Here is a 13,602-nt window from a genome sequence, read left to right on the forward strand (position 1 = left end):
GCTTGAATGCCCTCAATTGCTGGGGGGGTGGAGCAGGCTTGGGCATACCTGCTGCTCAGCGCTGTGCTCCCCCGTCATCGTGTCCTCCGAGGTGTTTGGCGCTGGTGGAGAATGGACAAGTGCCGCCCACAAACGGCGTGCCCCCCCTGAGAATGGCTGAAGCTAAACGGGCCACCAGAAGGGCCTTGCGGCGAGTTTCCTGCGTTTGCAGCTGCGGCAAGGGCCCAACACCGCCTCAAATGGCTCCTCCGCCATGACCCGGGTGTGCGGCTCACAGCCCACAAAAGCGCAGCGCTCGCAGCGCACCGGCGGCGGATGCCGCCGCAGGAGCGTCCACACACCTCCAGTGTTACCACGTTCGACAGAAATGCTTACATCAGCCGCATCACGCACCAGCAGATGCCTGCTCGGATCCCGCTGCCTGCTGCTTGCCGCCCGCTGCTGCCGCCGCCGCCGCCTGCTGCTTGCCGCCGCCACCGCCCGCTGCTGCCGCCTGCCGCCACTCGCCCTCCCGGCCCTGCCGCACATCATCCAGCAGCTCCACCATCAAGGCCTTGAACGCACCCGAGCAGGTGGGGACCTGGCACACAGGCAGAGGGAGGCAGGCAGGGCGGCGGTCAGGGCCTCACAGCAGGGCCTCACTGTGAGGATGACCTTGGCAGGCAAACCGATGAGCTTGCCCAATTGCTCAAGAAGGAGCGGCATGGCACCAAGGTTGGAGCATGACAGAACAAGCACCAGCCAACAGCACATGCCACCACCTCACCATGTGGGCGCCAGGGTGCGTGAAGGTCTGCACAGTGCCCCGCTCCCAGCAGTCATACAGCGCTTGCGTCCGCTCCTCAGGCACCAGCGCGTCGGCAGCACCGAGCACGTGCAAGCTGGGCAGCGTGGGGCGGCCTTGGCGCAGCGCTGCCGCATACGAGGCATCCCGTGGCAGGAAGCCGGCAATGTGCACCGAAAAGCGCAGCTGGTGCTGCCGCCGCTGCGCCTGCTCGCCACCAGCCGCTGTGTGGGCCAGGTACAAGGCCGCCGCGGTCGCACCCTGGCTGAAGCCCAGCAGCCCGTCTATCGGTGCGTGTGCCTCCAGTGCTGCTTGGATGGCCGCCTGCGACGCGTCCCACCCGCTGTAGTGCGCTGCACGCGACGGCCGCGTGCCAGGCTCCAGGTCGGTCCACCGCCTGCAAGCACAGGAAGAGGTGCGTAGTTGGAGCACCCCATGGGAAGCTGGTCGCCGTTGCCTGGCTGGAGGCAGGCCCAGAAGCAGGCAGGCCTGGGTTATTGAGCCTGCCTGGCATCAAGTCGTCCTCGAGCTGTTTCAACCACTCACCACCAGGAGCGGCCCAGTGAGCCGGCCGTGCCATCGCTGTCATCCACCGACTGCTGGCCCTCCGGTTCAGATGGGTACGGCGCATCAATGCAAACAAACTCTGCACGTGACCTGAGCGCCTTGCGCAGCGAGCCAATGCGGGAGCAGAAGACCTGCAGAATGCAGAGGCATTCATGTTGGCAGGCAGGCAGCGGGGTGGGCTGTGGGACCCGTTTGTGTTGGCAGGCAGGTAGCGGGGTAGGCTGTTGGGCCAAAACTATCCGGGCTGCACCTCGGCATTTTGCATGTAGCCATGGAGGCACAGCAGCCTCAGTTTTCGGTTGCCAATAGGGGGAGCGAAAGCAGACGACGGCTCTGCTGTTTGCGCCAGCGCCGCCGCCGCGCCAGGAGCTGGATGGGTCATGTGCCCTCGCCGAAGATGGCGTGCTGCAGGGCGGACAGGCACGGCAGAGCACGGCTGTGGCAGCAGCAACAGACTGTGTGAGAAGCGCAGTGGACCGCTTGCACCCATGAACCGAGCTGGCAGCGGTGGCAGCGTGGGAGCAGGAGGAGTGTTCGTAACTTTGGATCTAAAGTCGATGTGAGAGCAAAACTTCAGTGCCAAGTTGGCACATTGTTCAATCACACTCAGCTGAGCGCGTGAGCTTGTTGGGACGCCCGTCGTTGATCATCACAAATTATTCACCTGGGAAGGAACCTCCAGTGCTGCAGCCGCCCAACACCCATCACCCTGTAGCTCCCCTTCCGGGCGCAGCAGCGCGTCTACCAGATCTCCTCCATATGGCGGGCCAGCAGCAGCTGCCGGCGGGCCTCAAGGAGCTGCTGGCCGAGCTGGAGGACTATGCGCCGACGGTGAGGCGGCAGCGGGCTGGACGCCCGTCGCTGACGTCCTTCTGGAGAGCTGGCGGCTCAGTGCCACTGGCTCCCTGTTACCTCCAGGTGCCCGACCAGGTCACGCAGCACGCATTGAGACAGAGCGGCTACGACTGCAAAGACGTCAGAACGTGAGTGGTGTTTCAATTTACAGACGCGCGTTTAGATGTATGTTAACATTAACATCATCAGCATCAGCAATAGCATAACCTGCAACGCAATCCTTTATTTGTATATTAGTATTAGCAGTAGCAGTAGCCTGCTACTGCTAAAGGGAAATGAAACCTTCATTTGTATATTAAGCATTATCACATTAGCATATTTGTATGTGAGCACTTGCAATAGCATTTGAAAAAGTGATATGAGCATTTTTCGCATTTGTATATTAGCATCAGCATTTGCATTAGCATTAGCAAAACAACAAGTTATATTCATGATGCCGCCTGCCTGTTCCTAGGCGGCACTGTGCTATCGGCTGCATCACCCCTATTGGCTGCATCACCCCTATTGGCTGCATCATCAGCAAATCCTCCCTTCGGTTCCCGCCCGCAGGGTGCGCATGATCTCGGTGGCGGCGCAGCGCTTTGTCGCGCAGGTGGGCTGCCCCCAACGCAGGCTTTGCCTTTTGCTTCGCCCTACAGCCTACAGCCTCAGCAGCCTGTGCGTTCACCTCGCCACCTGGCCACCCGTGCTGACCCCGGCACATGTTGCTGGCCCGGCACATGCCAGCAGGTGTTGGAAGAGGCGTACAATGCGCACAAGCTGCGCCAGATGGCGCCTGCCGCCAAGCTGAAGGAGGCCGGGTATGACCCCAAGGACAAGCGGGAGCTGCTGACGGTGGAGGACCTTCTCAAGGCACTAGAAGAGGTGAGGGGGAGTGTACGGCCCGGGGGTGGGCATGGGGGATAACATATGGAGGTGGCGGTGCTGGGGGGCCGTCCAAGGTTAGGGAAGGGCGAGGTGAGCTGGCATCAAGTGCTGGTGCACATGCCAGCGATTCCATGCTGCCATCCCATCCAGCAGCAAACGAGGCTCGCAATTGCGGCTCGCCCCCATGGTGTGCAGTATGGGGTGAAGGCTGGGCGGCCGCCATACTACACCACAGCCAAGCCGCAGTGAGCCATGGAAGCATGTCCGCACCCGCCATGCACCGGCATGCCCCCCTCTGCTCGTTTCTCGTGTTGCTCGCCTCTGCGCTCAATCTCCCTGCTCTACCGCACCTGCTGCTGCCACCTGTTCTGAAGCACTGCCACCAGTTTTTTTGTTTCCTTGTCCATACACTTTGTCACATGCTGCTGCTGCACGGCATGCCGACATGCAGCCAGCATCCATTTCCTCCCTCCAGCCGCAAGGACTGCAGCCGGTACTCACTCTTGTGCAGGAAACGTCTCCCCTGACGTGAGCTTGGGGAACAGAGGCTCCTGCTTCTCCTGCAGCCATGCCTGGATGCGCTGCTGGTTCTCGCTGCCCTGCCCTGCCCTTTCGGGTGGCATCGCATTGAAATAATCCTCAAAATTGCGGCGATAGTAGTCATCCAGCCGCTCCTGCAGCATTGGCACATGCGAAGCAAGTGAAACAATCATATGCAAGGTGGTGGCATGTTCCAGCGAGGGTGTGTGGCGGCAAGACTGCAACGCGCCCTGCCCCGGTTACCTTCCGCCGGTCTTCCTTCTTCTCCTCTGTCCGCCTCAGCAGCTCTGCAGGTACAGTGCACCATTGATGAAGATGAGTGTGGACCAACTGCATGCAGCGGCGCCATGTGCATTGATGTCGCCTCGCCTATACGTGCTATGCATGATGCTCTCACCTTGGATGAGGGGGCTGCTTGCAGAGTCCACGCCGCCGGCATTCTCGGCTGCTTGAGCTGGCTGCCTCGCCACTGCCCACATAAGTGCTGGAATGGCCAGCAGCGCCCGCCGCCTATGTGCCACCGCCTTGCACTGCCGCACCCGCCGCCCCGGCAGCTCGATGCCCTGCACGCTTGACGGAGAGGCGTGATGCGGGGACCTCTGTACACTAAACTGAATCAACGGCTGACCCAGAGAGTGGTGTGGCGCTCGGGTCTCGTGATGTGTGCTCACCTGGGCAACCACGGGAGCTGCACTGCAGGAGACTACACCGATCATGTTTTGTTTTCGTGTAAGTGGAGCTGCGCATGGTTGGAGGATCTGGTGGAGCGACCAAACCACGGACACCTCAGCGGCCGCCGCCGCTGGGCCGGAATCGTTGACGGTACATTCAATCAAATCAAAGGGCCTTTCACCAATTAAATCATCAAGGAACCTCTGCTGCCACCCTGCTTCCTTCAAACGCATTTAAAAATGTGCTGCATCTTCAACGGCGGGGCGGCATGCCGTGTGCCGTGTTGTGCTTTGTGGCGGCACGGTCTGCGATCCAGCCAAACACCGAGGTGGCCAGCGGCAGGATAGGACCCAGCAGCACCTGGACCAGCAGCGGGAAGCGCTTGGGGCTGCAATGCAGGGAGGAATGGCAGGCAACTTAAGCTGGGGTGTAGTGCCAGTCCGCGACCACACACACATGCACGCATCCTCCCTGAGCTGCCCCACCGGCCTACCTTAGGCTGGTCATGCCGCTGACCAGCAGGTTCTGGCCCAGGTCGGCAGAGGGCAGGTGATACTGCCCCCGCTCAATGCCCCGCAGCAGCAGGCGCGCCACCTGCGGCAGGCAGGGGTGGGGTGCCAGTCGGGGCAGAGTGAGCGTGCTGCCTTGATCCTGATGGCGTGGCGTCTGCGCCGCCGTGCTTGCCTTGTCTGGGGTGAACAGATCGCTGCCCAAGGCGCTGTTGACTGCCAGGCACAGCTCCGGCTTGCTGGCATTCTCCTGGGCATACCCAGGCGTGTCTGCGGCACAGTGGCGGTGGCGACGGAGTGAGGGAAGAGGGCTTGACAGAAAGGACACACAAGCAGCTACCACACCGTTGCCCGTTGCCAGTGGCAGGGCCATTCGGCGCCAACAAATGCCCTTGCCCCATCCCCGCGCTGCACCGGGCGCCCATGCGCCACCGCACCCTGCCCACCTACCCACCTGTGTCTGGCGGGTATGCCACGCTGACCTCCACCCCAGTGCCCTGCAGCTCATTGCGCAGGCAATCGGCCAGGCCCCGCAACGCCCACTTGGAGGCGGCATAGGAGCTGTAGCCTGCGGCGGGGGCCACGGCAGGGCGAGGGAAGGACGGGCAGGCAGGTTGGGCAAAGTTGCCGCAAAAGTGCCGGGCACCACAAGCCCTGCTGCAGCATGCCTACTCCGAGCCAGCTACGCCTGCTGCGCCAGCCATCAGGCACAGAGCAGGGACCAGGCCAAGTTGGTGCACCCCCAACTTCCTCTTCCTCGACGCCCTCCCACCAGCAAAGCCCAGGATGGCGAGCGAGGAGGTGACGAGCACGACGCGGCCTGCCCGCCGCTGCAGCATGCCCGGCAGCGCCGCCTTGACTGAGTGCACGTTGCCCAGGTAGTTGACCCGCATCTGCAGCTCAAACGCAGACACATCCTGCTCCACAAACAGCCCTGCGTGGCGCGACGGGGTGGCAGCCGGGGGTGGGCACTGGGATGGGGGAGCATGGGAGCCAACAGGGAATTTTGGGGATGGAACAGCCAGGGTGTGGGGGCGGCGGAGGAGCCAAGCTGCGTTTCTGGCATGCATGCTCGGTAAAGCAGCACGCGTTGCGGGCCGCGCGGCAGCCGCCCGCACCTGGCAGCGACAGGCCGGCGTTGCAGATCAGGACGTCGATGGGGCCCGCATTGCGCTCCGCCTCCTCAAACGCCTTGGTCACCTGCACGGGCGGTGCCACAGAGCACAGGCGCATCGGGCTCGCAGGCAGCGCGGCAATGCAGAAGGGCTGCGGTTGGCGGCGGTTGCGGGATGCAACGCAAGCTCGCATCTCGCCGTCACCGGCACCGTTGAGCATGGCAGCCCCGGGCAGCACAATGACAAGACCTGATGGCGGCCAACCCCGCGCACCGCACCTTGGTCATGTCTGTGGTGTCTGCTGAGAGTGCTTGCAGCTTGGCGGCTGGGGCTGCAGCCCCACCTGCCGCACGCAGCGTGGTCGCCGCCGCCACCGCCGTCTCCTGCAACTGCTGCAGTGCAGTAGCTAGGTCTGCCTTGTTGCGTGCTACGATTGTGACGCTGCAGCCGCGCTCCGCGCACTGCAGCGCCAGGGCCAGGCCCAGCCCCTTGCTGCCGCCGGTGACGAGAACGTGTGTGCCGGGCCGCAGGCGGGAGCCGCGCCGGGCCCACATCAGCGCCGCTGGAAGCGCCACGGCAAGCAGAGACAGCGCAGCAGTGAACCACCACTCTGCCACCACCGCGTGCAGCATACGAGGGCGGGGACGGTGAGGCAGACAGTGGGGCAGGCAAGCAAGCGGGGTGTGCAGGTGGCAGGGATTGTGCACGAGGCCCAGCACAATGATCCTTGATTGCCTACGGGCCGCATGGGGCGCAGATTGGCAGGCCGGCGAAAGATGAAGTACGTACTGCCCAGCCCTGTCTAACCAGCGTCTTGGCTCTCGTCCTCGTTTGCCCAACATTGTTGGGAAGCCAACAAGTCACAGCACCGCCATCCTCCTGCTTTTGAACGCCATTTGTCTTGCAGCCCCAGTGCTCTCTTTGGCCTGGCGCGCAGGCACCCATATCAGTCCACGATGTCGGCGGCAGACCCGGCGCCTCGACTGTGGTGGGTTTGGTTGTTGGGAGGTGGTTGGGTCGGCAACTCCAGCAGCGCTGCTCCACGGGCCCTGGTCCGAGCACCTGGACGCATCTCTAATCGGCTGGGCGTCGCTGCTGGGCTGCTGCCGCAGGCGGCGGCTGTCAGCATCGAACGCCCTGCCCAGCCATGGCCCGTGTGAGCCCAGCAAGCTTTCAGGTGGCTGATTCAAGCGTTTTCACCATCTGGGTTGCGGCGAGTGAAGCGAAAGGGAGCAGGGGGACACTGGCCCAGCTCCCGCCGCCACGCATGGCGCCCGCCTGATGGCGCCGCAGGTTGGTCATCACCTTCCTTCCTCTTACCGGCCGTGCAGGTGATGCTGCGCTGCTGCCACCGTCCAAACAGGTAGCTGACGTGCCGGCAGAGTCTGGAATCAAAGCATACAAGCCACCACCTCCGGCAGCAGCCGGCCCGCGTGTGGCACCCCACCGGCGGAGCTCATCAGCCTCCATCAACAGCCCTCGCTCCAGTGTGCTGCAGCAGCTGCAGCCACGGCGCCCGCCTCCACCACCACCAGCGCAGCAGCAGCAGCCCGGCCTGATCACGCTAGATGAGCCAACGGCAATGGCACCCGCCCCATTAGGCCCTCTGCAGCTGCCAGCATACCAGTACATTCGGCTTTCGTAGGAATAGGAATGCCTGCCACCTCCTGTCACGGCATTTTGAAGCAGCACTCACTACCTGAGGCCGGCAGGTTGCCTCCCCACACACGCATTAAAGTTTAGCACACGCATCAAGTTATAGCCCGTGTGATCAACTCCCGCTCTGTCCCCGATGCCCCCTGATCTCTCTCTATCACGTCTCTATCATGTCTGTGCTTCTGCAATGCAAATCAGTACAGTAAGTATAACATAAGACCATACACAAGTAAAATCGCAGCCAGTGGTGGCGATGACGATGCCAGTGGCTGTGGATGGAATGCAGATTTGTGGCGGAGGAAGGTCACAGCGGCGGCTCATCATAGTGCATGGGGCCCAGCAGCCCGCTGTAAAAAGTGTCTTCCTGGGTGGCAATCTTGACGGTGACCTCCTCCTTCAGCATGCGCATCACGGTGCCAAACTCGGGGTGCGTCGTCTCCCTGCCGCACATACCAGGCAGAGAGTGGGCCATGGAGTGGCAGGTCAGCAGCTGAGCGTGCAATTGGCTGACGGCCTCCCTTGCACCTACCTTCTCATGCTGGGCCTAAGGAGCTGCAGCTGATACCCCATGTTGTGCCATGCAGCTGTCCCTCGGCAGCCCGGCAGCGTGCTACCTGGCTGCCCGCCACTCACTGGAACTGCTGCGAGATGATGAAGTCTGTGGCAAACCACTCGTCCACCAGGCCCCACACGGTGTGGCTGGTGCCCCACTCCGGATGGTTGCCATAAGCAATGAAGAAGTCTTTGGTGTCGGGGATGAAGCACACGTGGCCCATCTTCACCTCGATGTTACCCTCACGCGGCGCCACCTGCACCCAAAGCGGAGCATGGTGGGATCAGCCAAATGCAAGCGAAACCAGAGAAGGGCGCTGCTCAAAAGTGAAGGAATGAAAGCAGCCAGCAGGCGCCTTGCCTGGGGCATGTCGAGCCGCCCCTGCAGCAGCGCATATGGCGGGCCATCGCCGCCGCGGGGCCGCGCCTCATTCCTGCACCCAGCACCACGGCCAGCCGCGGCCAGGACACGCGTCAGGCAGGGGCAAACATGCGGCGCCCGTGCCTCGCACGGCATCTGAAACATGCACAGAAGGTGCCCATGCGCTGCAACTAGGCCCGCCGCTGCCAGGCGACTCGGCCAGGCCCACCTGTAAAAGGCGCAGATGCGGCAGCCGCGCTTCTGAGCCAGCTCCCACACCAGTGCCGTCGTGCGTGGCGCCAGCTTCTCCAGTAGCTTCACTTTGATTGGCCCAAACTGCGTGTGCAGCAGCACAGTTCGGCCAACCTGCTCCGCCGCTGCAGCGAGGTCGGCAGCCACCGCCTCGTCGCCGCCCTGGGCCGCGGCTTGGTCGCTGCCCTGTCCTGCCGCTGCACCGCTGTCGGCTGCCTGGTCCGCTGCTGATCCGTCGGCAGCAGCAGCACCGCCATCGCCTGCATTGTCCGTCGCCTCGTGCAAGCTGCCATCGCCATCGCCGCCAGCCGCTGTGCCAAGGTCGCCTGCTGCGTCGCCGCCCTCGGTGGCGCCGACATCGCCGCCCGCGCCCTCCACCCCAGCCTCCTTGTACCCGACGAACACCCCCTCGCGGCTGTTCTCAGCGGCAGCTGCCAGCCCCAGCAGCGCCAGCAGCAGCCAGGCTCGTCGGGCAGCGCGCAGCGGCGTCATATCGATCTGTGCGGCCGCTGAGCAATACTGCCTTGCTCGCCTGAGATCACACAAACAGAGGGAGGAGTGCGCGGATCGCTGAGCTGTGCAGAGAGCGAATAGAAGCAGATGCGAGGGGGGCCTCCACAATTAGAAAAACGTCATGGCAAAGCTGGCGTGCCACCCTTCACCTGGCGAATCACGGTTCTTTGGGGGGAGCCACATCGTAGCGGCAGCCGGCGGGGCAGCAAGCAAGCAGGCATTAGGCCACCCAGCCCAGACGGCGGCGGCGGCTAATGTGGAGGGATGCAAGCCAGTGGTCGCCAGTGCATCCCTCCACATTCGCCGCCCCAGCAGGGCAGCAGGCAGCAGGCTGCTGCACGCAGGGCACCAGGGAGGCCGCCCCGCGCGCCGGCCACCTCGGCCATGCGCCAAAATGGCGGCGCGGCGGCGGCGGCAGGCGCCCCGCATGGGCCCTCCTCGCACGCCCCAATTGCGTGTCGAATCAACTGTTCCCTCCACCAGCAGCCGTTTCAGCGCGGCGGCGGGCCCGGCGGGGCGGCACGCGCGCCGCCCTACCTAAAAAGAAAACGTGACATGCCGAAACTGGCACCGCGCGCTGGGGCCCCGCCGGCCCTGCCCGCGCCCCCATATCAGCGGTTCCCTCCACCACGAGGACACAGGGCGGCGGGGGGCGCGGCGGGGCGGCACGGCCGTCGCCTGCCTAAAAAGAAATTGTGACAGGCGGAATCGCAAACTTATTGGGATTGCTCCGGGTTTTTCGCGTGGAGGGGAAGCGATCGCGCCGGGCGGCGGGGCCCAGAGCCGCCGCCCCACCTCGCGCAGTAATCAGGGGTGGAAAGAGCTGAGACCGTTCTCGGCTGGTGATTGCATTAGAGGCTGCGAAAGCCTTGCAAAAAGCTGCAGGTTTGCCCCCAATGGCAGGTGCCATGTCGCAGCTATGAGCTTGTGGGGTGGGGTGGGCTCGACAGTGCCCACCAGAGGTAAGCCTGGCAATGTGCAGGCGACCTGGGCTGGCGTGACTGCCCAGCCTCATGCTGCCACCCTGCCGATAACGCTGGCTGTGCAGCCTGCAAGCAGCTGCTCTCTACACGCCTCGAATTGGGCACGACAAGGGCTGCGCATACGCTACATGCAGGTGGTGACGCTGCCTCGCCTCCTAGCCTAAGCGGCGTGTGGCGCCGTGGCGGCGGGAACGGCAGCAGCGGCACCAGTGCAGCACAGCTGCCGCTGGCAGCCAGGCAGCGACGGCCACAAGGCGTGAGCGGCGGGGGCGGGGAAGGCAGCAGCCCTGCAGCAACATCGGCGCCATCAGCCGCTGCGCAGTATGGGCGTGCCGACGGCCACCGCCACGCCTCCTCTAGCGGGAGCAGACGAGCCTCCACTGGCGGCAGCTCGACGCACGGCTGGCCCAGCAGCGGCAGCAGGCGTGGGACTCAGGTGCATGCAGCCAGCGGCAGCACTGACCGGGTGCAGCCTGGCAGCAGCCGCAGGCCACCGGCCCAGCACGAGCAGAAGCGGCAGCTGGAACGCCAGGCCATCCCGCCGCCACCCACGCCGCCCGCCATGCCTGCACGCCCACAGCTCGCAGGCGCTGGCGGAGGCGGTACCAGAAGCAGCAGCAGCAGCCCAGGTCCTGGCAGCAGGCGTGCGATGCCGACTCTGGTGCAGCGGCCCGTGCGCAGCGATGCCGCCGCCGCCGCTGCCTCCGGGCCCAAGCCCCCCTCTCCCTTGCAGAGGCCTACGCCGCCGGCACCGCCGCCCACCAACGGCAGCACCAGCAGTAGCAGCGGCGGCGTCAGCGGCGTGGTTGGCACCGCCCCTCAGCAGCGGCAGAGCCCCCGGCAGTCGCCATCGCTGCGCATGCTGCTCAGCCAGCAGCGCAAGCAGCTGCCGCAGCAGCCCGCCTGGCCGCAGCAAGGGCAGCAGGGGCAACAGGCGCAGCAGCTGGCGCCGCGCCGGGGGCAGCCCGCTTTCCTGTCTTACAGCCAGCAGCGGCAGCAGCACGAGCAGGGCCAGATTCTGCAGCAGCAGTACTTCCGCCAGCAGCACCTGCGCGTGCCTTACTGGGTGCGCGCGGTGGCAGAGGAGATGCTGCAGGCGGTGGCGGCGGTGGATGCAGCGGGCGGCGCCGGCGCCGGCGCCAGCGGCATTGCGGGGCTTGGCATCTACGACCCACCTCAGGCGCTAATGGATCAGCTCCACCCCCTGCTGCCGCCTTTTGTTGACTCCACGGCACAGCAGCAGCCGCTGCCGCCCCCGCAGCAGGCTGCGGAGCAGCAGGCAGATGAGGATGAACCGGGAGAATCGCTGGCGGCAGAGCAGCAGCAGCAGCAGCAGCAGCAGGAGGAGCTGGCTGAGGAGCAGCAAGAGGAGGAGGAGCTGGAGGAGGAGGAGGAGCAGGAGCAGGAGCCCCTGCCACAAGAGGCGGCGGCTGAAGCGGGCGACATCTTTGCTGCCGAGCTGGCCAGGATTCTGAGCCACTATGAGCAAAGCTCTTCAGAGGCAGCAGCAGCAGCAGCAGCAGAGGAGGAGGAGAGTGTAGACGGAGCAGTGCCCGTTGGAACTAGCGCAGAGGGGACGAGCGTCGGCAGCGAAGCCAGCAGCGGCACCACCAGCGTGGCGGAGCCTGCCGAGGCGGCGGCCTCTGGTGCCGCCTCCGACGCCGCGCGGTCCCAGCCCAGGCAGCGCCGTGTGGACGACGGCGGCTTCCTGCTGCTGCTGCGAGCCGTGGCGCTCATGGCAAGCCGCCGCCGCTGCCGCTGCCACTGCTGCTGCTGCTGCCGCCATACTATGCTTCTGGTCAGAGGAACTCAGAGCGACGGCCAACACAGGCGCTGGGCCTCCTGCCTGATGTAGAGCCCTGCCCCCCCGCGCATGTTTGCAGGGAGACGGGATGCGGGGGGCGATAGCGCTGCTGCTGGCTGCCGACGCGGGCGGCGGCGGCTACCCCACGCGCTCCAACGACATCATGGCAGCCATGCTGAAGCTGGCCAACAGCCTGCTGGAGGTGGGGAGGAGGGTGGGCGGCTGGCTGTTGCGGGGCTGGGAGCGGCTGGAAGGCCTGGCAACGCCCCTGTGGCTCATAGTTGTTGACGCTCCTCCCACGGCCCCTCTGCTGCGCCGCAGGACGAGGCGGCGGTGGTGCTGGTGCATCTGGCGAAGCAGTGGGGTGTGGAGCTGGACAGGGGCATGTGGCAACAGTGAGCGGGGGGGCAGCACGCACACAAGCTTGGCATGCCAGTCTCGGCGGCTGCCAGGCGGTGGATGCATGACCTTCTTCCCTAGTGGGCTGCGCCCACAATCCCGTCGCCGCGGCAGATGCATCGGACATCCGCTGCCGCCCCGCGCCGCGCTTTCCTTTCCTGCAGCGTGCTGGATGTGTGCGCCAAGGCGGGCAAGGCTGAGGTGGTGCTGGCGATGATGCAGGTGGGCGGGGGTGCAGCAGCAGCATGGGGGCCGGGTGCAAGTACAGGTGCAGGTCCAGGGCATGGGTTCCTCCTTCCTGCTGTCCCCGCCCGCGCCTGGATCCTCCCCCGCCCGCCGCGTGTGCCCTGCCCCCTCGCCCATGCCCAGCCGAGCGGCCCCCTGCCTGCGTGCAGGAGATGGAGGCGCGCGGCCTGCCCCCCGACAGCGTGGCGCACACCATCCTGGTGATGGCGCACGAGAAGGCGGGGGCGTGGCGCGAGGCGCTGGCCGCCTACCGACACATGCGCGACCGCGGCCTGGAGCGCAACAGCTTCACCTACAGGCGCGCCCTGGCCGGCAGCGGGCCGGGCCCTGCATTTCTGTGGGCCGGGGGCGGCGCCGCCGCGGGTGGAAGTGCCGGCAGGAATCCCCAGTCGGGCTGCCAGGCCAGCCCCGTGTCGCCTCGCCTCGCCTCGCCTGCCCACGCCGCCTGCCTGTGCGTGCCCCGCCCGCCTCCTGCCCGCCCGTGCGCCCTTCCCCCGCAGGGCGCTGGTGTCTGCCCTGGTGGGCGCCGACCGGCTGGGCGACGCGTGCGAGGTGCTGGACTGGATGGCAGATGACGGCGTGGCGGGGAACGCGGTGGTGTACCAGACCCTCATCAACGCCTTTTTGGAGCGGGACCGCCAGGACAAGGTGCGGCGCAGGCTGGCCTGCCGGCTGGGTGGAGGGATGGGCGGGCAATGGGAGGGTGGGTGGATGGTGGCGGGCCGGGCGGCAGAGCTTGAGCTGGTGCACATACGCATGCCCTGCGCTCCGGCGCGTGTGCGGGGCGCTGCTGCTGCCTTCAGCCGGCTGTGAGCGCATGGGGGACACACACATCCACACACATCCGCACCCACATGCCCCGGCCCGCAGGTGGACTGGCTGCTGGAGCGCATGCGGCGCGACGGCGTGCGCTTCAGCCACCAGGCC

The 13,602-nt window shown here is 65.4% G+C and overlaps 4 protein-coding genes across 4 annotated transcripts in view; 2 read left to right on the plus strand and 2 right to left on the minus strand.

Moving 5' to 3' along the window:
• Positions 1 to 2,110: 2,110 nt before the first annotated feature.
• CHLNCDRAFT_145129 (hypothetical protein) lies at positions 2,111 to 3,322 on the plus strand (the record flags this gene model as incomplete). Its single annotated transcript, XM_005848311.1, has 5 exons — positions 2,111 to 2,182; positions 2,270 to 2,334; positions 2,756 to 2,798; positions 2,936 to 3,070; positions 3,269 to 3,322. 5 exons carry the CDS (start codon positions 2,111 to 2,113, stop codon positions 3,320 to 3,322), a joined length of 369 nt encoding a protein of 122 aa, XP_005848373.1.
• Positions 3,323 to 4,426: 1,104 nt separating this feature from the next.
• On the minus strand, positions 4,427 to 6,616 carry CHLNCDRAFT_57682 (hypothetical protein). The gene is made up of 7 exons (XM_005848504.1): positions 6,188 to 6,616; positions 5,913 to 5,994; positions 5,567 to 5,728; positions 5,249 to 5,362; positions 4,970 to 5,064; positions 4,779 to 4,879; positions 4,427 to 4,673 (listed from the first exon to the last, which is right to left on the minus strand). Exons 1-7 carry the CDS (start codon positions 6,539 to 6,541, stop codon positions 4,538 to 4,540), a joined length of 1,044 nt encoding a protein of 347 aa, XP_005848566.1. The 5' UTR covers positions 6,542 to 6,616; the 3' UTR covers positions 4,427 to 4,537.
• Positions 6,617 to 7,762: 1,146 nt separating this feature from the next.
• Positions 7,763 to 9,232, minus strand: CHLNCDRAFT_57683 (expressed protein). Its single transcript, XM_005848505.1, has 4 exons — positions 8,708 to 9,232; positions 8,479 to 8,551; positions 8,199 to 8,374; positions 7,763 to 8,005 (listed from the first exon to the last, which is right to left on the minus strand). The coding sequence occupies exons 1-4, from the start codon at positions 9,220 to 9,222 to the stop codon at positions 7,870 to 7,872; spliced, it is 900 nt and encodes a 299-aa protein (XP_005848567.1). The 5' UTR covers positions 9,223 to 9,232; the 3' UTR covers positions 7,763 to 7,869.
• Positions 9,233 to 10,549: 1,317 nt separating this feature from the next.
• The window catches only part of CHLNCDRAFT_51958 (hypothetical protein), a gene marked incomplete at both ends in the record, with an annotated part of 9,072 nt that continues 6,019 nt past the window's right edge, over positions 10,550 to 13,602 (plus strand). Inside the window, 9 exons of the mRNA XM_005848312.1 lie at positions 10,550 to 10,662; positions 10,807 to 10,855; positions 10,960 to 12,024; positions 12,110 to 12,232; positions 12,352 to 12,425; positions 12,594 to 12,651; positions 12,825 to 13,126; positions 13,176 to 13,323; positions 13,546 to 13,581. Of these exons, the coding sequence (XP_005848374.1) occupies positions 10,550 to 10,662; positions 10,807 to 10,855; positions 10,960 to 12,024; positions 12,110 to 12,232; positions 12,352 to 12,425; positions 12,594 to 12,651; positions 12,825 to 13,126; positions 13,176 to 13,323; positions 13,546 to 13,581 (1,968 nt within the window). The remainder of the gene's footprint in view (positions 10,663 to 10,806; positions 10,856 to 10,959; positions 12,025 to 12,109; positions 12,233 to 12,351; positions 12,426 to 12,593; positions 12,652 to 12,824; positions 13,127 to 13,175; positions 13,324 to 13,545; positions 13,582 to 13,602) is intronic.

The sequence above is a fragment of the Chlorella variabilis genome (assembly GCF_000147415.1).
Source record: "Chlorella variabilis unplaced genomic scaffold CHLNCscaffold_8, whole genome shotgun sequence".
NCBI lineage: Eukaryota > Viridiplantae > Chlorophyta > Trebouxiophyceae > Chlorellales > Chlorellaceae > Chlorella > Chlorella variabilis.